The 26,707-nt window shown below is 33.5% G+C and overlaps 1 protein-coding gene across 1 annotated transcript in view; it reads right to left on the reverse strand.

Annotated features, from left to right (window-relative positions):
* Positions 1 to 26,707, reverse strand: part of LOC135210214 (uncharacterized) — a 462,528-nt gene continuing 435,821 nt past the window's right edge. Inside the window, exon 44 of the mRNA XM_064243050.1 lies at positions 1 to 4,182. Within this exon, the coding sequence (XP_064099120.1) occupies positions 3,604 to 4,182 (579 nt within the window). The 3' untranslated portion in view covers positions 1 to 3,603. The remainder of the gene's footprint in view (positions 4,183 to 26,707) is intronic.

Genomic DNA, 26,707 nt, shown 5'->3' on the forward strand with positions numbered 1-26,707 from the left:
TTCATAGGATAGTTTACTGTAACAGTTGTGCCAGGATATGTACATTATAATACAATAATTTGAAATGCGTATTGTACAAGTAACATTATAGATAAAGAGAAGAGGACCAAGGGTAAGGACTGTCTTTGGAAGTCTCAGCCTTCAGGAGTCTTTACCCCAAGTCCCATAGAAGTGAAGAATGGAAGGATGTACAAAGACTTGACCAATCAGGAGTGATTCGTACGGATGTTCAACTCAGATTCATAAAAAGGTATTCTTAAATTAAGTTTAACCTTCTAGCTGTACCTATCTTATAAAATTCCTCACCCGTCATATTATGTATTCCACTACCAAAATTAAAAATGCTCTGTTTGGAGCATTTTTATGATGACTGCAACCAATATCTCCAAATATCTCTTTTCAGATCTGAACATCGGTGCTGTATTTATATGTTTTATAAGTCTTTGATAAATCACCTCCTGCTAGGTCCTTGGCACTAGAGTACCAACCATCCATTGTAAGGCATAGGAGAAAGTGTCCACACGACTAGGTTTAAGCAAGGAAATCAGGTTGTGAAAGACTTGGAGTTACTAAAAACGAGAATGCGTTACAAGTTCTGTTTCCATGGCAAAACCATATACATGTAATATTTAAACAACTTGAATTATCCTTAATTACAATTTTTAGTCTGTATAAATAAGCTCATATCACTTCAGTCTTTATAAAATAATTCAGAATTGTATTTACACAGTATTTGATATATTTTTTAGTAAAAGATTTAACTTCAGATCAATGATCAAAGAGTAAAAAAAAAAATAAAAAACACTCCATTGCTTTAAAAACCTAAGATCCTTGAGTAAAGTATGATACACACGCGCTCCAACAGGACATGGGCAAAGAAGCAGTTTGTTGCTCACTCCCCCCCCAAAACCAAAGGACTTGGAAGAAGTATAGTCTGGATGATCCAAAGCTTGAACTTGGATTCCTATGTGACTTGGAGAGTTTGTACGATGAGTTCATATAGTATATCTATTCAGGCTAACAAATCGATTTTCCTCAAGTGTGACGTGTTAGCTTCTCGTTGGAACTGTATAACACTGCAATACAGAGTTGTAATTGAGGTACATACATAAAACAGTTTTTCTACAGTACAAACCTAGTGCTATGTCACATGTATGTTTTTTACTCCATTGACGTGTAAAACGTGTTGAAGTCTGTTTAGTGCGTTTTAGAAGTTTTGTGGATAACAACTAAGCTATTTGTCACTATCTTACGGCAAGAAATTTTCCTTATTACATTTCGCCAATAGTCAAGTACACTCACATGCATACAAACACGCTCCTCTCCAGCAAACTGTAGTCCAGAAACACTAAGCACACAAATTCATTCAATTACCCGTTTCCTTGACAACAAGGGAAAGGCGAAGTTGAACACATAATTGGGTTGTTCTATAACAATATCTACTAAATTGTGGAGAGGAGGAGGAGTGGGCTACAGACTTTTATTATGATGAACCCATCACATGTTGGGTTCAGCTTACAACAGTCAAAATCGCAGCATAATCGATATGTTCTCAGTCCATACATGAAGGCGGATTCCAGTGATTTAATTTTTAGAAGCTTATTTGCAATACAAATTCAACAGCTTTGGTAATTAGAGGCTTGACAGGCAAATCATGTTGTGAGCATTTTGTAATTCGCAACCAATTTACTGCCAAACGTCTTTTATGTATCATTTTCATGGAAAAAGTTAAGTTCCTTTTCTTCTAAATATCTGAAATGTATTGCAAATAGTCTTCCCTATCACTAGAATACAATTTTAGTCCAATAGTTTCTTCAGGCAACACAGTGACTATTAAAATCATAACTTTATCAATTGTTTTAAAATTACTTTTCTGCAACTTGTCCACTCTTCTTCTTAGAAATAATGGACCTCTTATAGATAAGATACAGATAGCAGTCTGTTAGTGTTAATCAAATCACAGTTGCAAGAACCACATGTATAGTGTTAGGCTTGACACTTCCTGATGAGACAATAATGTTAGGAAATCCATGCGACAGAAGCGACACCATGCAACAGGGCCAGAACTTGTAACACTGCACTTTTAAGGTTCCTGTTTTGAATGACAGACTGGATAGCAATTTGATTCATAATCAGTACAGTACTAAAAGGAAAAATGTATGGAGTGCTACACAAAATATGATTGACTGGACACAGTATACTGTCAGTGCTACACTGCTTATCAAGAATTTGAGAGCAATTCTGCTACTTACACAGGAATTGGTGAAGTGCTTTTTTCTGAATAAGGAATGAGGGTACACTGATTCTGATCCCTGCCAAGGAAGGAAAAAAATAAGTGTAGAGTGTAAAAAATAAGAGATGTCTGTGTACAGCATACTGAATGTTCACACCTATAATTGACAGTTTGGATGTTGAAATTAGTAGTTTGAGAGAACTATTTCAACAAGTCTTTAGGACTTTAGGATCAGCAAGAGAAATGTAGGACTTCAGGATCAGTAAGAGAAATGTCATTCAGATTTAGTTTTCAAGATACAAGCACAAAAGAGCTTCAGTTACAACATCCCTAAAGTGATTCAACATGTCAAATATATGTTATCATATTTTTATGGAACACGGGATATACGATAAAACAGCGTTTTTGTTTCTCCACTTAAACTGCCATCACAATGAAAAGTGCGCATCATGATAGACTATGAGTTAACTATGTATCTGAAATTTATAAATTATCACTTTTTAATTTTTATTCAACAAGGGGAAAATGTCACTATATTGAAACCCTAACATGACTATATGTATATCGTAAGATCTTAGGTTGTTTTAACATCAAATTTACGGAGCACAATATATGCATTCCAGTGGAGGTTTGGGGAACTTTGTAACTGAATACAAGCTCTGGTAACAACATCGTACTTGTGTATAGCATCAGTATGAATCGATAATGTAGTGTAGCAAGGGTAATAAATTGAGGAAAAATGGATTTTCTTTGGTAGGGAATGAACTGCTGTGCTTTGTGGTTTTGGGGAAACTGTTAGGTCCAACTTGATACTGTCTCACCAACTGACTAGACATACACAACACTTTCACTATGAAGTTTCAGGAAAGATTCAAACCACTGAAAAAAAAAAGGCATAACTTGAGGAGGAATGTAAATATCTTCTTAGCCTCCTTGCTGCACCATTTGCCATTACTGCTTATGATTTCTAAAATCATAGAACAATAGGTTACTTATATAAAGTTGAGCTCGACAGTGAGACTCGCAATTGCACATGCATAAAGCTCTTTTCAAAGTCATTTATTTTGATAACTATTGAGAGCAGTACAAATTTGGTCATGATACACTGTACAGCTTCATCATCAAAAAGGGATATAAAATAGTGAATCATATGATAATGTGATACAATACAAAATGAAGGATAAGTTTGTCTAGATAGGGAATACAGACATATTAAGACATTATTTTCGGCACTTTGAAAATGGACACTTTTCTTATCCTGTGGTATCCTATACGCTGGCTACCATTTGACTTCAGTCATACCATGGACAGTGGAAATGGAACAGTTCACATTACACAAAAATTATTAAAATACTAAATACTGCTGGATCTCATAGCCCGAATTTCTTGAAGAGGAAATCTTTCCCTTTTGACATCACATCTGTGACAGGATTCTGAGTGGCCAAGTCACCCAGTTTTCCCATAATATTTCCTTCGCCCATAGGGTTAGGAATGCTCGACAAACCTGCTCCCAAGCCGCCTGGCAACCCGCCGGGCAGCGCACCGGCTAACCCAGTAGGCTTCTCCTCTGCTTTCGCAGCAGCCTCTTTGGCTGCTTCCGCTGCTTTCGCAGCCTCGGCTGCCTTTGCAGCTTCCTCTTCTTGAAGAGCCGGATCATTCAAATCGAAGTCTTCCATGAGTTGGTCCAGATCAGCAGATGAAATGGCAGGTCCATTATCTACTTCCTCATCTAACAGATCAAGACCGTTGAGCTTGCCTTTTGCAGCCGCATTGGAAGCTGTTGTACTGGTGGTAGCAGCAGTTGTGTTTGTGTTACCTGCAGCAGTGGCATTTGCTTTTGTGTTAGCAGCAGATGACAGCCTGTCCCTGGAAATGGATCTACCACCTCTCTCCGCCGCGCTGATGTTGCCGTGGTCTAGGTGGGGGTCCCCCTGGCCCCCCCTCATATCCTGAGAAAAAATATTCTATTAGAGGAAAAGTCATAATTTTATGTGACTTAAGTATTTAATTATAAAATTAATTTTTATCATATAAATACCTAATCTACTGGAAAAGTGTGCTAGTTGTTCATGCACCATATAGCCTGTACTGTAATTGAACAGGCCTACCAGGATGGTGGTGCTCTGATGTAATTCAGTTTTAAATGTTATGCTATTTGGCATGAATTTTCATTTCTTATGTATTGAAGTACTAAGCATCCAAGACCATATCTTAAGTAAGAGCTGCTGTACAAGCGAGAAGTATATATATCATATATATACATAATGTTTAAGGCCCATGCATCATGTCATGCAGTTGTTTCACGCCTCTTAAATATTCTTCAGTAATAATTTTTCTAAACTGTGTGAGGTTCTGTTTGCTTCTATTGTACTGTACACTTATAAGCAGTCACACTTTTATTACTAAAAGAAACCAAAGTGGGTCAGGTCCTACACTAATTGGGGCTAGTGCAGCTGTGAGATACTCAAAACACATCATGGCTTGCAGTTACTCAATGGTAAAATACATAAATGGCATATTAATGGTAGTAAAATAATCTCTTGTAGTGTAACAAACTATCTGAAGACATTGTGGTAGTTAAACCTTCATCATCAAGCATATATTTACAGCAATATGTATACAGTGATTGAAAGACATTTCTTACACAAATATTTTTTGTCCACACAGGAAATATTGAATTTTGTACATTTAAAAGAATTTTAATTAGTCCAATCAGATTTCACTATATATCCACTTTTAATAAAAATAATGTCAAGAATTATAAATTGAAAGAATTTTTTTGTTGGCCTAAAATGTTTACCTACATATTCATATTTATTCCCAAATATGTCAAGATCTTTATGCAAGTTACTTTATTTTCAGAAAAACAACTGAGCCAGAATTTGTACATAAAGGCTAATCTTCATTGGAACATGGTACTAGAAGTATGAAAATGGAACTCAGCCACTCTACATAGAACCTGATTAAATTGAGACCACTGATGCACCATGGAATAACACAAGCTCCTCATGTGAGCTATAATCCGAGCTCACTTGACATTGTGGACCTTTACTGACAAGGTCATTGCTTAAGTATTTGCTTGACCTTCATATGCCCTTATCACTCTCTTCTCTGTATGTATAGGTTTTCTTGAGAAACTGTAGTGGTTACCAGTGCATCTCTTCTACCTCGCAAGTATTTTTTTTTTTGCTGTGTGCTACTGGCTTGCCTTTTTTCTTTACAGCGGTTTTGCCGACTATATACTAAATAATTCCATGAGCTCTACGTATGGGAAGACTTTAATCATTCTTTGTATAAGTCTACACTGCAATGACTCGCTGTAGCTTCCCATTTCTTAAGGTGCGTTCACACGGTTGAACAATGTCCTACGGACAAACATTATTACCAATTAACAATTGTCTGCCGGTCTTTGCCTTGTGAGCAGAGTAAAAACATTGGTATACAACCTCATCTGGTATCACTGTTTGTTGCCAGATCTACTTCCATCATTTCAACGCTTATGACGTCATCCTGCTTCGCCTATGATATGGTAACAATGTTTGTCCGTCGGACATTGTTCGACCTTGTGAACGCACCTTTACAGTCTCTTTATGTAGTTGCTATTTCCTTGATCCCATTGCATTTTGTTTTTTCATCAAATCATTATTGTGATGGAGGAGTAGTCTACCTTTCTCAGGCCCAGTGTTTACACCTGGCTCCTATTATAGTAATGTTATGCAGTTGCACCATCTCAGGTTTGCCCATTGTTAAGGATTGCAGAAATTGTTTCCCTCTTAAGAACTTTTCATCCCTCAGTTGGGCTTTGGTTTAGGGATGACTTGTCTTTTAGAACGTGCCTCACTTAAAAAAATACTTTGCTTTTTTTTTCCCTATTAAAATGACAAAAATGAGGTTTTTAATATGATGGGCATTATTAATTTTTACTCCCAAGGAATTTAATAAGTGTTAACTGATGATGTCACTTTTTATTTTTGTTAAATAAATAAATATATAAATAAGAGGTTACCTTTTTTTTCCTTTTATGCTCATAGTAAACCCACTTACTCAGGCTACTATTTCAGAAAAGCTCCTCTGCAGAAAATGAGGGATATTATTCAAATACTACCTAGCTTTGATGTCAACAGAGATTAGGTCATATGCCTCATTACATTCATCAATGTCCATGGTATAGAGAAGTGACATGCATATAATAACTTCAGTATGGTCTTAATCTTTTATAATTTGTTAAATTGAGTATAATCAAAACCTTTCATTTACCATGAACTCATTCCACCAGGTAACGTAAGTTGGCATAAGAGTTGTGTGGCTAGGTAAAATGGGGTTTGGTATTTAGATTAATTCATTCAATTATTAATAAATGATGACTGAAAATTGGTACACACCGTTGAAGGTGCTGAGAAATTTTTTTCACTTATTTGTTCCCAACATTTGATGTTTATTGCTATTTTAAGACTAGACAGTCACATGGGTTATCTTAACTGTCCTGGAAATCAGACATGTTACAATGACCTAAGTGTGTTGTAATAAATGTGGGAGGCAGATTCCAATAAGAGAAACCTTGTTAAAATCTTCTAACATTATCAGTTGATCCATTAATAAAATTTGTTAGGTCAAAGACTGTTGAGGCTTAGTGACCATAATCTTAGATGTAGCTTTAAAATAGAGCAAAGCTAAGCACTGTATAAAAGTCACTTTCTTACCTTTATTCTATATGAATCGGTCTCCTACATAGAAGGTGGTCACCTTCCATGTAGGAGACTGATTCATATAGAATAAAGGTAACAGTGACTTTATACAATGATTTAGCTTACTGTATTTTAAAGCTATACAGGATTGTAGTCACTAAAGCCTCAACAGTCTTTGACCTAAAAGATTTTATTGATGGATCAGCTGAAAATGTTTTAAGAGTTTAACAAGGTTTCTCTACTCTCAATCTGCCTCCCATATTTATTACAATGCACTTAGGTCATTTTAACATGTCTCCTATTTTCTGGACAGTAAAGATAATATCCATGTGACGTCCAATCTTCAAATAGCAATGAATATCAAATCTTGAGAACAAATCAGTGAAAGAAATTTCTCAGCATCTTAAATAGTTTGTTTATTCAATAACTGAATATTCAAGTTGTCATTTATTAAAATCTAAATACCAAATCCAATTTTATCCAACCACACAACTCTTATACGAACTCAGTTACCTGGTGAAATGATTTAATGATCAATGAAAAGTTTTGATAATACTCAAATTAACAAATTAAAACAGATTACAACCATACTGAAGTTATTACATCCATGTCACTTGTTTATACCATGGACATCATGACATAATCCGAAGATGCCATTCAACACCTAAATAGTATAAGAATTTTTTTCAAAGTTGACCCAATTCCAGCCAACATTTCCCACTAGTTTGTCTGCAGTATTAGCATGATGGATGAAAAGAATGTTTGGCATGAATATCATAACCAACAGTTATGATAATTCTTCAGAGATGATGATGTCAGTTCATACATAGGTATTAACCCTTATTGGACGGGTAAATATATCGTATGCAGCTCCTCAAGCCGGGTAAACTTTGAGGTCGGCCAATTTACTTAAAAAAAAAAAAAATAGTAATAATGGAAAGAGAAAGATATGCGAATTTACATGAAAGGAAGAAAAAAATTTTTTTTCTTTACCTTCCATGAGAAGTTGAAAATGACTGCTGCCCCTTGTGGGGCCTCTTTTACAATGCAATCATAAATTTTACAACTTTTTTTAAAAATCTTATTTTGTAAAATTATAATTACTGCTCACACAACATAAAACAGATAAGAAATAAAATCTGTAACAAATTCTTAGCATATTTATTGAAAAAATATTGAAAAATATTTATGTAAATTTACCAAGTACGAAGATTCTGTAACTTTTTTAACTTGTTTTCTAATATTTCATTGCACTTTTCTTTGTTAAATTACATTTACAACCAACAAACTTATCGTAAAAGCCAAGAACAAAATCCAATAGCAAACCCTTGGTATATTTATGAGCAAATTTACAAAAAGACGTCATGTGAGACAGACGTAATACATTCCCCTTTGAAGTTACAAGCAGAACTGGAGTCCTGGGACGCCCTATTCGTGGTTTTAGCCAGTGTAAAAGTTCCCATTAGTGAATTTATGAGCTCTAGAAGTAAGTATTGGCAGCCCTTTCCGGCCTGATTCTTAACAAAGCAATGGCACTTAATATTGTTTATCTACAAGATCAATCCATCCACCACCCCAAACCTGTTGTTACTACTCCCAAGGATCAATCCGTCCATTAAGGGTTAAAAGAGAACTTGTAGACTTTGTTTTATGGTAGCCATATCCTAATGAATATGCCGTCTTTTGTTTGATTCCTCCCTAGTCATTTAGCCTTACTGTCTCCAGGTTTTACAACAGCGATGGTCACCATGTATTCTGCTTGATTTCAGAGTACTTCAGGAGTTGGCAATATGTATCGAGTTATATGGTCTGGATCTTGGCAGGCAAGTTGACACAGCATTTTCTTGCCAAGATTAAGACCATATGAGTCTATACCACTAGTTCATGATACACTGAAATCAGGCAGAACATTTGAGCTGACAGTCATTGCTATGAAAATGGGAGACAATAAGCCTGACTGATTAGGGAGGAATCAAACATGAGACAGGGAAAGTTTTCAGGTTATATGGCTTCCATAAGACAAAATCCACAACAAGAGCAGTCTTTTAACATCTCACATTATGAACTGTCATCATCATCCAGGCTCACATTGTTTTGGCAATTTTCATTTTCGGTTTTACATAACCACTTCAATATTATTTTTGATGAACCAAAATCTGCCTTCTCGACTATCTAGCTGAATTTCGTAGGGTTCTATTCACTTGATAACAGATTCCCTTCAGTCTACTTTTGATGAAGATTCAACATATAACTTAAGCATTCACCTCATTGCCCAATTGTGGTATTTATAATCAATTTTGTTCAATCCATTGATTAAAGAGCACGCATGTAGCCTAGGGATAACAAGAGGAGTAATTCTTAGGATTAAGCTTCAGCTGTCATTTATGGCTGTCTGAAGGTCCTCATTAGCTACTATTGCTAAGTTGATGTTATGTTAAACCTGTTATCTATTTGTTAACCTATTATCAATTGGTTAACTGTTACCTGTCAAGAAAAGCATCCAGGTACAAATCTAGTTCTAAATGTTTTCCTATGCCTAACAGGATTCAGTGCCACAATGTCTTGGTTCCTATTCTGAGGTTAAAGGACATTAATTTCATTTGAATAAAACACTCAAAATTTAAACCTTTGTAAGAGACAAAGTAAACACTGTTAAAGCAAGTATTTAAAAGTTTCAGTTAAATATGTTATATTCCTTACAATAGGATTTTTTAAGCACTAATAGGTAGCCACAAGATGTCATCACAACACATTTTTTTAAATTATTATTATTATTAATTTGAAAATGCTTATTTTGTTCTAAAATCCAGGCCAGTAATGTAATGTAATTGCCTGTTGAAATAAAATATTTGAAAAATACTGTATTGCATGTTATCTAATACTACTAATAACTTTCACTAATGTAAATACTATTGCAACAACATTTTCCTGATGGTTTACCATAGTAGTAGCACTTCCGTTAAACTGCTTCATAGTGAATGCCCTCAACCATTATTATAATTAAATTACAATAACATAGACATACAGACCATTTAACCTAAAGTTTAAAGTCATTCAGGGGATTACAAAACCTTTGACTTGTAGTGTCCTGATGCTTGCCAAATTCCTTATTTTTATGACAAGTAGTTCTGGTTTTTTAAACATTTTCCAATTTTGCACTTAAAATTTTCATTTCCCAATAACCGTGTGTGAATTTTAATGACAGTTAATATATCTTTAGAGTTTACAAATGATGTTCTGCGTACAGTATTGCATAAATATTTTATGATTAATGGCTCAAGTGTCCAATCCATGGTTTTTTTGGTGTGATAGCATGTTACCAAAGATGGCTAATTTATCAAATGTTAAAAAGTGTCATTAAAGTGCCATTTACTTATAATTAACGCAGGTGCTTTTTTTCTAAGTGTGCTGCAGTTTTGTAAAAAATATTTCAAAATGACTAACGATATCTTTCATGAGATTACAAATAAATAGAGGCTCAAATACCATTCATGAAATGAGCCTCTATCAGTATATGAAATCTATAGAATCTATATAGACATCAAACCAACTCTGTCACTGATAAATGAAAAAATTAGTGTCATTTGACAGTGACTATTAAAAAATCAACTTTGTGAACAGTGTGTCTGTACAGTGTAACAATCTACTGTATTTTGCTGTTACTAAAAAAGCAGTTTATATGTACTTCTTGTTCTCTGAAAAGAAGGCACAGAAGCATATTATATATATATAATATATATATTTATATAATATGAGCCTCAAGCAATGAAAATACATCAGCTTACTAAAAATAGTATAAAGAATTAAGTAACAGTACAAGAATAAACACTTTAAACAAAACAAGGACTACCTACAGACCAGAACAGAATTTACTCAAAAGATTTCTCCTAGTTATAAACAAATGATTTGTGGCTTTTAAGTACAAAGTAGCTAACTACAGTGTATACTATGAATAAATAGCTTTGTAGAAGAGAGGGTAGACCATGGTGCATGCACGGATCCACAGAGGCTCTTGACTCTCAACAAGAAAGTACTTTTAATATTAGAACCTCATGTCCAAGGACAAAAAAAAAATCATACTGGAAAAGAAAATTCTTTGCAGACAAAGAATGCCTTTTGTGCCATCGTTTCTAAGTCCCTTCAATTATCAGACACTAAAGCTCGAGTTAAAACTGTCTATACAAAGAACTGAAAATACTGGCTTCAAACTTGCCCTTTCAAAGAAATACTGAATACTGATATACAGATTCGTATATAACATGATAAAACAAAGTACTGAACGTAAAATTTCCATTTCAAAGAGAAATTGAATACTGACTAACAGATTCGTACATTACATGATTAAATTGAAAATACATACTGGATTTATGTAAGTCTCCTTTTCAACAAAAAACTGAATCCTGACAGATTTTTATGGCAACTGTCAAGCACAATTACCATTATAATTTTCATCATCAATTCTTTCATCATCTGATTTATAAGAAATGTATGTATAACATGAACAGAAAAGAAGTGTGAAACTGTCACATTATGTAATTGATTCAATTTCACAAAACTCATCCTTGGCTGACTTCTGATCTATATGATAACCTGTCTTCCATCTGAAACAGTTTAATTGATAGATATGCATATAATTAAAATTTTGTATATTTCTATTCGGTTATACAAGTTTTGATTAGCACAAGTATTTTACAACCAGGTTCTGATGTAACTAATAAATATGAAACTTGGAAGAATTTTTCTTGACACAAAATGACAGTACCTGTTACTTGGGACTTGATGAAAGTACAGTATGAAGCAGACTTTTGGCACTGCTTATCAAATAGGTACTCTAATAAACTATAATCACATTTTTATGTGGAATCCAATATTATTAATTTCACATAGATCTTACAATAAAAATATCACTTGTCATTTATTCAGAAAGACAGACGGGTGTGACTAGTACTCCCTCTTGTGAGCTGCCAAGCTTATGGGCCCTACCTGGCCTCTGTACTTTACTGAATGTTTAACCAGACCATCTAGTTACAATACTCTAGTCTCATACGTTGACATACACACACTAATAGTCATATCCTCTCATTAATGGTAACCCAGGTGTGTTTGTTTGAACGGTGTTTTTATATTGCACGGAACCAGCAGTTATTCAGCATCGGGACCAATGGCTTTACGTGACTTCCAAACCACATCGAGAGTGAACGTCTATCACCAGAAATACACATCTCCAAACCCTCAGTGGGATGCCCTAGAATCGAACTCGTGGTCACTGAGGTGGCAGGCCAAGACCATACCAATCATGCCACTGAGGCGCTGGTAACTCAGGTTACAATACTCAATTCTCATGTGGAGACACAGACACACACACCAAATAACTAGACATCAGGTGACTCATGAAAAACTAACTACATATAAGTTTCATCAACAGTATTTGTCAAGCACCCTGCATGATTACTTAAGCTATTCATCTCCATCTTGCATGCAATCTTGTGTTTACTTATTCAAGGTCATTTCTTTCCAAGACCTCTGCCACAACCATCTATCCCCTTCCCTTATAGCACTTTTGAATTATATTACCCTTTTTACCAATCTATGATTCTTCAATCTTCCAACATGACAGAATCATGTCAAAGCACACTCAATTCATCTTTTCGTCTATGCAAAACCTAGATGTTACACATGTAATTCATCTTACTTTCACTGACACCAACATCCACTTTTCACTCCCATACATTTCATATATTTTAACCTACGATTCCATAGACATTCCAATTCTCTTGGAAACCCTTGCTTGGCCTATGCTGGTGACTTGTCTATATAAATAATTATGTAAAAAACAGGATAACATTGATGCTAATTACAGGTAAAATGATTGGCTAGTTGCAAGTTGTTTAGCATCACAAAGATAGAAAGGTTGTAGTCTTACAGTTCGAGAGGGCCAACATGGCAGCTCAATTGGAGGAACAACAGTTACACCCCTCCCCACTCTTAACTAGATCAAGGAGTCAGGATGATGGTTATACATACAATACGGCCCACCCTTTTTTAATACCTACAGTTGCTATCAGTTATAACAAGTTATTTTAAAGATATGATGAATCTGAAATCAGCTTATTTTCATCCCCAGGTGCTAAATGAATGAAGGCTAAAATAAATAAACCAATCTTTACAACTGATACAAAAATAAGTTTTCCTATGCGGCTACTCTTCTGTTTGATGAAGCTAAACAACTTTCATTTTCAATGGTTTACGAGTATGAAGTTTCCTTAAATTACTGTGGCGATGTTCACTACAAAATTATGATGAATCTTACAAAATGTGAAAAGTAATATAAATATATGTACAGTCGGCCCCCGGTATTCATGGGGGATGTGTACCACAACCCCCTCAGAATAGTTAAAATCCACAAATACTTAAAACCCCTCTAAAAATATTTAGAACTGCCTATTTTGCAAACACTCTAAAATGTTTATGCCAGAGTATTTTAACAGTCTGATTACAAAAGGTCCATTTAGTCATAAAAACATGAAAAAAGTACAGTAATTAGTAAATATTTCTCTGAAAAATACCGCAAAAAGGCAAATTTAATACGAATTATGTGTACATATGTTCCATAGAGAAATCTGCAAATAGGTAAGTCCGTGAATTACAAGACCGCGAATAGCGGGGGTTGACTGATAAAACAGAAAACACTCATGTCATTGGCTATTTTTGGAGCAAACGTCAAAAACTCGTACTACAACAGGTATTTCTTGTTCAGAAATGTGTATACCTCTAAAGAAATGTTTTCAGGTAGGCCTAGTGATGGTGTGACAATGAGAAAGCTCTTGATGCAGGAATCAAATGGAAAATGGTTCTGGGAAACAGGTTATTTTGTGAAATGTTAAAAGCATCCTGCATAAGGACAAAAACTCACAATAAACAGCTGTAAAATTGTAAACAATTGGAGTTAAGTAAAAACAAAAAACACAGGGGGAAATGTAACACACAGGTGAATGGAAAAAAGAAAATTAACACCACATTACTTTCTTCAAAAGCTCAAGTTATTAACTTTGTAAAAAAAATAAATTGTTACAGCATTTATATAAAAATATATACTATACGAAAAGTGGTGCTATTTTTTAAATCTAATGGGTCTGATTTTCTGAATATCCACATGTCTTTTTGGTAAAGGATTGTTACACTGTTCAGCGTGGAATTTCTGTACAAATATTAGTTTACTTACCCATCTTACCATTCTTCTGTAGGCTTATAACCTACATCAAAGCTGAAATGTTTAAATTAAACTCAATACAAATTCTCATCTCTAGAAATATATCACTCGTGAACTACCTTTTATGTTCGTGTGCATTTATAAAAATGAAATGTTCAATATGAATGTGTCACAATAGCAACTGTTAAAAACATACTTTGCAGTGTGAAAAAGATTCTACATTATTAGACTGACTTCAACACTTAAATAGCATTAGTTAAACTATTCGACACTAGGTTGTAATTATTGCACCATTTGTTGACTAAAACGTAAATTGTACTTGAGAACAGCACGATTAACAAATATTGTGGCTAAACTGCAATACTTCATGACATCTACTGTGTTTATGTGATATGGAATTGTATCTAAATAATCAGTTGATTAAAATGGAATAAGATGAACACATCTTGGACAATATTGAACTCTAGTGATCTACAAAGACAGAAAACCGGAAATACAGACAGGTGACTGAAAATACAAACAAAAGGACAACATTGAGTAGACTATGGTCTACCAGATAAACAATCCCCTCACAAAGAAATATTTTGTTTGCAGAAATTGGAAGAATTTTGTGGAAAAAGTTAAGACTTTTTCGTAATTTATTTCGTGACACGGGAAAAAGACAACAAATGGCCCCCAATATTAGACAACTGAGTAATTCTATCTTCTGTAATAAAAATAAATAAATAATGGAAAATCAGTAACCAATGGTTAATGGCTGATCTGTAAACGGAGTCAGTGAAGGAGAGCACTTTTGAGAATGAGACATTAGACCTAAGCACCATTTGAATGAGTACCCGGCAGCACAAAAAGACAGAGGCTCAAGCAACTATTCAGCAAACATAATAGGCCTATATTCCTGTTAGAAGTAAAGGTGAAAAGGTGACTGGAGGTTGAGAAGGTGAGTTATAGGACTACAAAGACTTGCCAGAGGAGTTTTATCAGTAACAAGAGAGAAATCAAAGAAAATATGGTAAGTATTTTATCACCCCAAAATATGACAACAGATACTTCAAAGCGATCAGCCTGCAGTCTCATTTAATGAAAGACATAACTGAGTCTCCATATTCTTTCCATACATACATATTCACTCACTTAAATGATTATACCTAAAGCATTTGTTTCCATAAATAAAAAAAGTAAAGCTGCATCATCTACTGTAATCTTTTGAATTCCGTTAAATGCTCATACAAAATATTGAAAAATAATGTATATTTAGCAGAAATATTCATCAGTTGTTAAAGATAGACATACTCGTGTATACATAAATGTATGTATGTATATGCAGATGTCAAAAAGACTATGACACAAGCATCAAATATGGATGTAAGTACAATATATGAACAAATATGCATATATACTATATATACATATATACTATATATATATATATATATATATATATATATATATATATATATATATATATATATATATATATATATATATAAGGGATTTTGACATACATAGTCTGAAAACCAGAAGAAAGTATAGAGTTCCAGACCTTGTCAGAAGAACGAAAGGTTGAAGAACCAAGTGATTTATGGATTAACAAATTTTGCAGACTAAATATATATATAAATATATATAGTCTGAAAACCAGAAGAAAGTATAGAGTTCCAAACATTGTCTGAAGAATGAAAGGTCGAAGAACCAAGTGATTTGTGGATTATTAAATTCTGCAGAGTAAATGTGGAGGAGTGGCCCGAGGGATTTCACGAGGGCATCTGATAGGTGTAGGACAAATTCCCTTGAGTTACTAGTATGAATTACAGTCTGAACAGAGCAGAGAGATAAACAAAGAAACCCTTTAGCCCAATGGTCACTTTCAATAGGAATACAATGATATGCTTTGAATCTAACCATGGCAGTGCATTGTTTGAAATAGTACTTGTAAGAAAAGATACCCCACTGCATCAGAGAATGAAATAATCACAAGATGAGGCAAAGATATGGTCACTGACCAGACAAACTGTCTTAAAGACTCCAATTAAGGAGAGAGACAAATGATAATGCACACTGCATAAGTGAGCATTAAGAAAGAGAAAGGAACAGTATAGATGCAAAAGGGTCAGATTAAGAAATAGGAACAAGAATGCTGTCAAGAGACTGATATTTAAAGTTGCACAGTCTAGTTAAAGAGTCTGAGAGTTTGTAACAAGGGAAACTTGAAAGTGGACAGTGCTGAGAGTATGATAATAAAAGTAAATAAAAACCAGGTGTATGGCTATCAGAAGACTGCAAGTTGCTGATTAGTGTAGGTGCTGAAGAATAAACATGACAGCTGATCGTATGATCAGAAAAGAGGCAAGACCCAAAACAGACAAGGAAAGGGAGGCAGCAGGACCTCTGCAAAAGCTTTGGAATGTTTTTGAGTACAAAAGCTAGAATGACTGAGTCCTGAGTACTCTCTCTTTTATGCCTATGAAGATAGATGAATGTGAGAGGAAAAAAATGTACATAGATGCTATTAGGATATGGAGCAAGAGGGGCGGAAAGGGTGAGGAAAACAGAGATGGAATGGTAAAACATGTTTATGTACGCAGTGGAGACAGCGGAATGTACAAAGAAAATCAAGAAGTTTGAAAAGGAATGACTACAAAATGCAGAAATTCACTGTTGGAGTGTACTGGTAACAACGAGATCTCAAAGACTGTGATGTTTATGGCACTTGATAAAGGAGCAGAATGCAGAGAAGTGTGAAGACCCAATAAATCACAAAGAGAAAAGAATATGTATATAGTAAGGCTGTGGATTTCATAATATGGAATAATAAACTGTTGAGTGTATTTAGATTTCAGAACTTTGAAATATGTGGTAAAATTAGAACATGTACATAGATGAAATCTCCTTGAAAGCATCCTACAAATATGTTATAAAGAGTTCTGCTATTATAATGAATTAAATACTCAGCTCCTGTTTTGCAAATCCCATAAGCTGAAGTAAACCACACAAAAATTCATATGAATAAGAACAAACTACTTTGTTTATGCACCAACTATAAAGCTGGACACTTACTTGACTTCTAACACCAAGGATTTCCTCATTTTAAGGTAATAAATAAACATGGCTGGACATCAACATCAACAACATTTGGAATCTATACCTGGACTTTCAATGTACGAAAAACCAGCCTACACTTAATTCAACACTAGATATAGATGATAAAATCACTCATTTCTCAACAACATACTATTTCAAGATCTCATCTGGACAAAAGTATTCGAGTGCCAGGAACATTTGAAAAAACAAAATATTAGCTGAAATAAACCACTGTTAAATCATACTGCAAATTGGCAACTAAGAACCTAGATTATTAGAAAAGTTCAGCTAGAATTATGCTATTATGCACAGAAAACACAACAAGGCGACGGAACAGCACTCTTGTTCCTAAAATAACCTTTTAAAATAAAGAATTTTGGGCTGATGAGGATTTCAGAAGCTCTATATAGTTCACAAAACAGACAAAAAAAAAGCTGACGTTGTAAGATTATGTAAAACACACTCAATTTGGTAGAAATGATTCATTCAATCTTTTTGGTAGTCATGCAACACGACAGAAAAAAAAACATCCTATTAAGACCACGAAGAGAACAAGAGAAGTTTGTGAACTAATGACTAACATACGAGTAATAAAATTGACAGATTTACTTATTTATTCTTTTTCTTTTTAGGAAACCAAACAGAATCCTACAATCAGACTGGGCGAGAAAGCTGTGAAGAAGAAGAAGAAGAAGAAGAAGAAGAAGAAGAAGAAGAAAGAAGAAAAAGAAACAACACAGGAAATAAATACAGCTTTTAAAAGACCTCTCGATTTGGGTTTCTTTTTTTTTATGAAGTCATGGGAAAACAACATCTCGTGAATTTGGCAGCAGCGGTTTTGTTAATTTTTTTAAGTAAAAAAAATAAAAAACACAACACTGAATTGAGCATGGAAAAAAATAATAAGTAGGACAATACTGCACTACACCATAGACACACAGAAAGTTATGGATACAAGTGCCTTAACATTTCAAGTAAATGCAATATTTTTTTTGCTTACTTGCATCTAGTTTAGAGTCTGTCAACATCTGCAGAAAAGAAAAGGAAAAACATTAGAAATGTTTTAATGTGTTTCATCACCACACCAAAAAAAAAAAAAAAACTTAAAACAAATTTTTTTCGACACTAGACTAGTTCATAATAGTTCATAATAAGTCTTGTATTATGATAAGTTTACGGTACAAGCATGGTACAAAATAGCGCCATACCTCACTGTGACAGCTGATGATGATGAGGAGGTATGGATGCAGTGTTAAAAAAAAAAAAAAAAAACCAACCACCATTTATAAAATATATATATAGATAAGCACCAAGGCTTAGCATCAATATTGGAAGAAATCTTTTTCAAAAATTTTATTCTTCCTGAAACTGCCATTACAACATCAAGACACCGACTAATCTATAATAGTTATTATTTATGCTATATATGATCTTCTATGCGGGAACTGAAAATATATTGCTTTAAAAAAAGCATCAGTGCAAACATCACTTTCTAGAGTTCAAAAATTGATTAGAAATGATTGATTTTTTAAAAACAAATCAGCCCATACATCATCACTTAAAGAGTTTTAAACATTGATTAGAAATTGATTTTTTTTACAAACAAATCAGCCCCAACATCAATTGAAGAATTTAAACATTTGACTATAAGACTTTTGAATTTTTTTGACAGATATTTTGAAAAGTTCAAAATACAATGAAGACGTTATCCAAAGCAATATTCAAGAGAAAAACTGATCATTTACAGCGTCATGAAAAAACATAATCCTCTGATTTATCACAAAATGATCTCGTGCAACACCAAAAAAAAAAAAAAAAAAAAAACATGAATTTATGCAAAAAAATTAAACTTTTTATTTTTTTCTCTCTCTCAGACTAGACACAATTAGAGTTATCTCATGCTGCTGCTGCTTCTACAACACAGAACGAGTTATATATATATAAATATATCTCTCTCTCTATGACACTGAAGAAGCAAGATGATATTGCATAGCATTTCTGAGAAGCAAAGGCATACCGCTATCTGTTCACACTACAGAAGGTGTCTATATCACTTGGAAACACCAAAGACTATGATGGAGTCATCCTTTGAAGGGAAGGATAGGTCACTGGGATGAACTACTACGTCATATACACTTAAAACACCTACATGACAATCAAGGGAGAAAGTTACAAAAAAATGAATAAATAAATAAAAAGCATCGTACAAACACGTTTTATTTCTCTCTAATCTCTATGCTCTTGCTGCCAACACGAAGCGGATAAAACACATCTAGATAAAAAACTAAAAAAATAAAATAGAGAGAGAAAAAACGGAACATGACGGTAAACGAGTAAATACGTCATTTTTTTTAGTTGCTAAACTGATACCCTATAACAGTAACCAGCCTGGATAGATGTTCGTTATTATGATAATCAGATAAACTGCATGAAGATTTCTTATGCATGGCCTTCTTACTGGGGGTACATGCATTAAATATTTAACTGTAAACGAACAGTATTCAAATTAAATTGGTTCTGGCCAAGAAAGAAAATGTAAAATTGCTAGTTGATCTTTTCAGAAAATGAGCCAAGGCCATTTCTGAGCCTACTCAGGTAGCGTTGCCTGGGCTTATGTATGTGTAGACAGAGAGAGAGAGAGAGAGAGAGAGAGAGAGAGAGAGAGAGAGAGAGAGAGAGAGAGAGAGAGAGAGAGAGAAAGTTTGGAACTTTCGATATAAAGAAGCTAGGAATGATAAAAATAAAGAAGTGTTAATTCTGGATGTGCTGTGGAAATAATATGAAACTCTAGCTTTCTATAGAAAGTGTATGCCCCATTTCAATACTGTTAGACATCTTGATTACAATTATCTCACCTAACCAATCTCTTAATAACTATTGGCACAAAACTCTCACAAGTACCTAGCTTTGCTTTTTCGATTGAAGCCATCCAGAGATATTTTGCTCTGGGTGCTTCATGTAGATCTTAAATCGTCATTTCTTATTCGCATATTTTCAGCAGTTTATCTCTGCTCTCTTGAGATGTATCTCTGGATTTGTGTTGTTTTTGTTCAAGTCTTTTTAAGACATTTCTGTATGAAGCCTCTGATTTGTAGGTCCAAATTTGCTGAACCTGAATTATTTGTTGCAATATTTTATGACTTTAATGTGCTATACAGACTGCTATCATAGTGTACCTATATGGAAATGGTTATAAAAACCTTTGCATGTCAGGGCTAAATCATCTGCCTTTAAAGATATTTGTTCTAACAGGACAAAATGTCTAGGGTTTTATGTTCACTACTTGTCACTGATGATTGGGAATTTTGAGTCCCACGCAAATAATGTTTTCATTTACATTCTATTTTGGTTTCTATACAAATGGCAGCTGGATTATGAGGTGATGGCATCCAGGTACTACTCTGCGTCAAAAGACGCCTGATTCCCAGATGCAATGCAACTGCTCCGTTTTTCTGTTTCAATTCATCCATAGTTTCTCAGCCTCAGAAAGTCATATTTGTTACAGTGGTGAGATTGTTAGATTATAAATAGTTTAACCAGGCCACTGAGATCAAGTCTTCACGTTAGCAAAATACAGGTTATTGTTTTCATAACTGACTGAGCTGAAATTATACATTATGCAATGAATATGCATTTTCTTGTTAATGTTATAACTGCATTCTCTACACCGACCAACTGGTTGATATTGGTCACTTGTCAAATAATTTTAGGCTAAATACCACCAGCTTTTTGCAGGACATCACTTCCTACATTAATGCATTTGCAAATTCAATCAGCATTTAATCTTGTCTGTGAGTCACAACAGATTCAGCTTTGTCTGATTGACTAGCGTTTTTTGTACTCGTTCTTGACAAGCTGACTAGCTTTTTCTTTAAACTAGTTTCTGCAGGAATATGCCTCATTTTTTTTTATAGAATTTGAATCTGGGGAGACCTCATTTCGAACAAGAATATTGAAAAAAGCGAAAGTGTAACTTTTAAATGTAACTTGTGGTAATGTGGTAAAATTTGAAATATATGAATACAGTCCACAACTGAAATACATTTTGTAACTGAAATACAGTTTTCTTCACCTCCATATTTTCATCCTAAATGCAATGGTAAAGTACCTATCATATTTTTTGTTATCAACAGAAATGTATATGAACTTTTCAGCAAAGCACAAGTTCAGTTTTGGCTAATCTTCCTAAACTTGAAAAATTATAAAACTAGTTTGATCCATCTATTAAACTATGCCATACAGTTTGTTCATGAACTTGTATATTAATAAAAAATAAAAACTAGTAATTCAGAAACTTCCTCGAATTACATACTATGAAATGACTTTCATTTATAAAAAAATAATTTAATTTCAGCCTCAATCAAATTAGTCACGACGTATGAATGCCTTAAAAATTACAAAGGATGAGAGAAAATATATCAATTCTTACTTTTAACGTCTCAAAATGGCCCAACATAATAAGTAAACTTCATATACAAAATCATAGGTCAATGATATTCCTACAAAAAAAAAGTCAAAAATTAAAAGAAATAAGTGTGTGTGTATACACATACGTACATATTTACAGCGTGTATACATACGCACATGAGGATTTCTCATGCTGCAACGTAGGAAAAGAACTCTCTGAATAATAACAATAATAATAACAAAAAAGCACTGAATCATTAGAGGCAGTTCTGAAAATACAAAGCTACTGATGCATCAATTACTCTATAGCTATGTTAAAATTATGTTAAGCTCTAAACGAGTACCGTATAAGGGTCTCGTCGTTGTCAACGAACTATGCAACCTACAAAACTAGAAAATGAAAGAAGCACAACCTTCGTTCGGGCCTGCAAAATTCGTCGGTGTTGGTGATAGGTATGAAGACACTCATAGATTTTAAATACCAACATATTTGGAGAGAGAGAGAGAGAGAGAGAGAGAGAGAGAGAGAGAGAGAGAGAGAGAGAGAGAGAGAGAGAGATTCTGGCATTCATTTGATATACAGCAAAGCAGAGAGAGAGAGAGTGAGTTCTGGCATTCATTTGATATACAGCAAAGCAGAGAGAGAGAGAGAGAGAGAGAGAGAGAGAGAGAGAGAGAGAGAGAGAGAGAGAGAGAGAGAGTTGTGGCATTCATTTGATATACAGCAAAGCAGAGAGAGAGAGAGAGAGAGAGTTCTGGCATTCATTTGATATACAGCAAAGCAGAGAGAGAGAGAGAGAGAGAGAGAGAGAGAGAGAGAGAGAGAGAAATACAGTCAAGCAGAAAATAAAAAGGATCCAGCATTACTGTGTCTGGATGCAAATCTAAACAGAGCTGACTTGAATTTTGGATCTCCAGAAGCTGAGAGCCATCACCAAAACGAGAGTTGAACAGGCCTCTCCTAAATAAGGCTTATAAAGAAACAACTTTCTTTCTGTGTAGCATGATAAGCCTAGACTCATTTAACACTAATATACCACTTTCAATAACTTTTAACGAGACAGAAACATGGCCACTTAAGCCAGAATAACCACAGTACATACAATGTTTAAAAAATTAACTCTCTGACTTGTCAGTATTGCTTTCAACCTCATGACTAAAAAGGCAATTTTATTTAATAATTGATTCATATTTTCCACTGTGAAGCTGTTAAGTACTACAAGACTTACAATGTGGGAAATATGAAATAAAAACTGTTTCCATCATCTTGATTAATCCTGTCTGAGTTTTTTAATCAATTTTCAACCAGGCCCCTAATTTCCACTAAAAATCAGTAGGTTGGTCATAACGATTTAAAAATATAATTAATTTTTATCAAATCTGCTACACTTTCAGCCTTTAAAAGATCAAAACGCACAGAAAAAAGTATAAAGTATAAACTATCATATTTAAAAAGTTTCCATTTCTTTAAAAATAAGTTGAAAAGAATGGAAAAATTGAAGCTACAAGGACAGTTAATTACTCAATTACATGTCTACTATCTGAGGAGATGTACAAACCAATTAAAGTAATTTCAGAACATCACTTACGAAGAAGTAGCTAAAATGTCTTGATAATCAAAGTTACCATTTTGCTGCTGGGTGTGGAAAAAGAACTTGTGTCTTGAAGCAATGGGGGAATCACTTGGGATCATTTTTAGTGTTCATGATTCTCTTACCGAGACAACCTTTATTGATTAAACTTACAAGTTCTTTGGAAAAAACAGACCTGCGTTCCTTGGGAAATCTTTCACACGAATATATTCTGCAATCTAAGTTTTTTAAGTTTTGAACAACAGCCAATGCATGAATATATAACGAAAGGAACGACACATTGTAACCAAATGCAGACCATAACCTTCAAATGAACCTACAGAAATTAAAAGGTACATATCAAAAATGGAATATTTGTAAACAATAAAATTTTACCTCTTTCCTCGTACAGTCATTCGCAAAAGAATGCATAGCTGCCTTCTTGTTTTCAAAAACAGTGTGAAAGAAACATTGTCAACATGAAGAAGAAATGTCTCCGTTTTCTGAGGAGGATGAATCCTGTACATGATAATGTTGTGGTGTGCTACAGAGATGATATATACATAGAGAGAGAACTGTCGATGTATTTTCCTTTATATGCAGAACTTAGAATTAATGGTAAAACAAAAATACATCGACACAGAAATAAACAAAATGCTTAGGACTAAATAAATAAATTCCAGGAATAACAGTTGGAGAGTAGAACGCTCGTTTCACTTGTAAACTATTCAAACGATGTGGACATTCAGGAAATCAGAAGTATGGTGGCTTCCGTTCTGACAACGCCAAGTTCATGTTAAGTCTAAATAGAAGGAGAAAGTCAATGGCAAAGACACATAACAGAGAGAGAGAGAGAGAGAGAGAGAGAGAGAGAGAGAGAGAGAGAGAGAGAGAGAATGGAAAATATATAAAAAAACAAAAACAAGTGAAAACCATTTCCATAAAACCTGCATATCAGATTCTGAAGCGTTGCTTCGTCTTTTCTCTTGAACGAAGCAATATGTCAGTACAAAATCTTAATCAAGAAAGGACTGTAGATGCGAAGAATCTGTGTTATGTTAAGATACAGTATAATAAAGGCATGGAATAAAGTCTTGGGGTATTAACTGAGAAATTTCTAATTACTAAAACAAATCTACCAACGTGCTCAATGAAACAGTCAACAAAAGCTTGTTTACACTGAAACGGTCTAATGAAGATGATGATGATGATGATGACAATAAGAAGTTGTAGGATCGACTCAGAATTACCCCACATAATCCATACCAGATTCTATGTAAGCATTGGAATGGGTTACATGACACAAAGAAGTCATGTTTCATAATCACAATAATAGTTATAATAATCATTCTACAATATGCCAAGCAACTATCTTTCCTTGTTACACTGACAGACAACACTGTTGATTATTTTCAAAAAATCCTAAAAAACACTTTGATAGAACCTATAGTTATACAAACATTTATTCATAAAGTTCTCTGTAACTTCACTTTGTCTGTATATGACATAATTTCTATAATAGTTGTTAAATTTTACCTCACTGTAATGTAGAATTTTGAGTACTGTTGTTAGGTTAGAATGATATCTATATTGTAAAGCTGACTGAGAATGAAATTGTTTTATGGTTAATTATAACACGGACTAATATATGTGTGGGGGAAATTGTATATAGTATATATATAATATACACACACACACACACACACACACACACACACACATATATATATATATATATATATATATATATATATATATATATATATATATATATATATAGTTATTCTGTACTCACTGTGAACTGACTTCTGTACACAAAATGAGTATATTAGTTCCCTATCATATAATTTACACCATAAATCAGAACTGTAACATCATATCTAATTATACCAAGTAACATCTGAAAACGTGTTACACACTACGCTAAACAAATACTGAAATATATATATATATAGATATATATAATATATATATCTATATATATATATATATATATTATATATAGGTGGTTGTGTGTGTGTGTGTGTGTGTACTGTGTGTATATATTATATGGATATGTATATACATATATATATAGATAGTATATATATATATATATATAATAATGGGTGTTTGTGGTCTATTATTATATGATATATACATATATATATATATATATATATATATATATATAGATATATATAATATATATATATAATTTTTGAAAATCTACAAAAAGCTTATGGAAGCTTAAGTGTTATTCATATGGGAAGTAACATGTAAGAATGTACTGACATTCGTAGAAACTACAGACTTTCTAATATTCACAAATGTTGTGATGGCTATAAAAATGTACTGTACAGTTATATACAAAGCTAATGAGTACATTTATAAACTGCTGTCACTACAAGTGCAACACTAGCATTTAAGATTTGATGACAAAAAATAGGATATAAAGTTTCTCAATATTTAAATAATAATTCCTAAATTTTATGTACTCATGAATATCCGGAAGTTTCATACAAGTACTATTCATGAATCAATTTGCTTATGACTGCACACAGGATTTTGATACGTGCTCGAGTTATAGTGATAAAAATAGATATATAATGTTGGTTTCCAAAACTTACTCTGTATATCACGAATGTTTTATCACAAAGCATTCAGTAATTAAAAATCTCATTACATTGATGTACATTTTAAAACCTGTTTAAGTCTAAAAGTTCTTTGAAATGGCTCGTGAACTTTTGAAAACTTGAGCAAATCATCAGATCTGACATATGTCAGGAATGAAATCAGCATACTTCTATAGCAAAATTTTTTCTGAAAGAATCAGGTCTTTAGATCCTAGTACATACACAAACTGAAAACATTTTGTTAACCAGATTTTAAGTTTATTTTTATGAGTTGCTCTACAAGCACAATACTCAGGCTAAACTTATTGACTACGGACTCAATGGGAAAGTTTAAAGTTCCGTGGTATAGGAAAACTACAATTCGTTAAGTAATTAATAACTTTTCTGAAGATTTGCCTTTTTTAAAATCCACCAACTTGCAAATACTGCCAGAATTTCATGAAGATACTGAAGGTTTTCGATTCCATGTTACCATTTAAACAAACAGCTCAAAATATATTCCAGTTAAGAAGATGCTCGACATTAAAGGGGAATTTTTTTCATAAATTTCAATCATTTTGAAAGTTTTGTAAATGCTCTAGTATTTTTTTCTTACATTCTTTTTAGTATATTTGTAAAATTGACTACAGCCTGTAGGCCAAACTTCCCTAAATGTCTTGACATCAACAGCAAAACCATGAATAGTCTTGAAAGTATTGCACAGTTGTCATGCTAATATATAAACCTCAATGCAAGCTTTGGTGACAATACTTTGATATTCATGAGTCATTGCACAACTCATAAGGTATGATAAATAACTTCTAAAACTGGCATTAACTACTAACAATCAATCATACCTTCATAATAATATTTTGTTAATCGTGTAACTATAGGTCATCTAAAATACTAAATAAAAAATATCTCAA

This window comes from Macrobrachium nipponense, chromosome 39 (genome assembly GCF_015104395.2).
Source record: "Macrobrachium nipponense isolate FS-2020 chromosome 39, ASM1510439v2, whole genome shotgun sequence".
NCBI classification, from domain to species: domain Eukaryota; kingdom Metazoa; phylum Arthropoda; class Malacostraca; order Decapoda; family Palaemonidae; genus Macrobrachium; species Macrobrachium nipponense.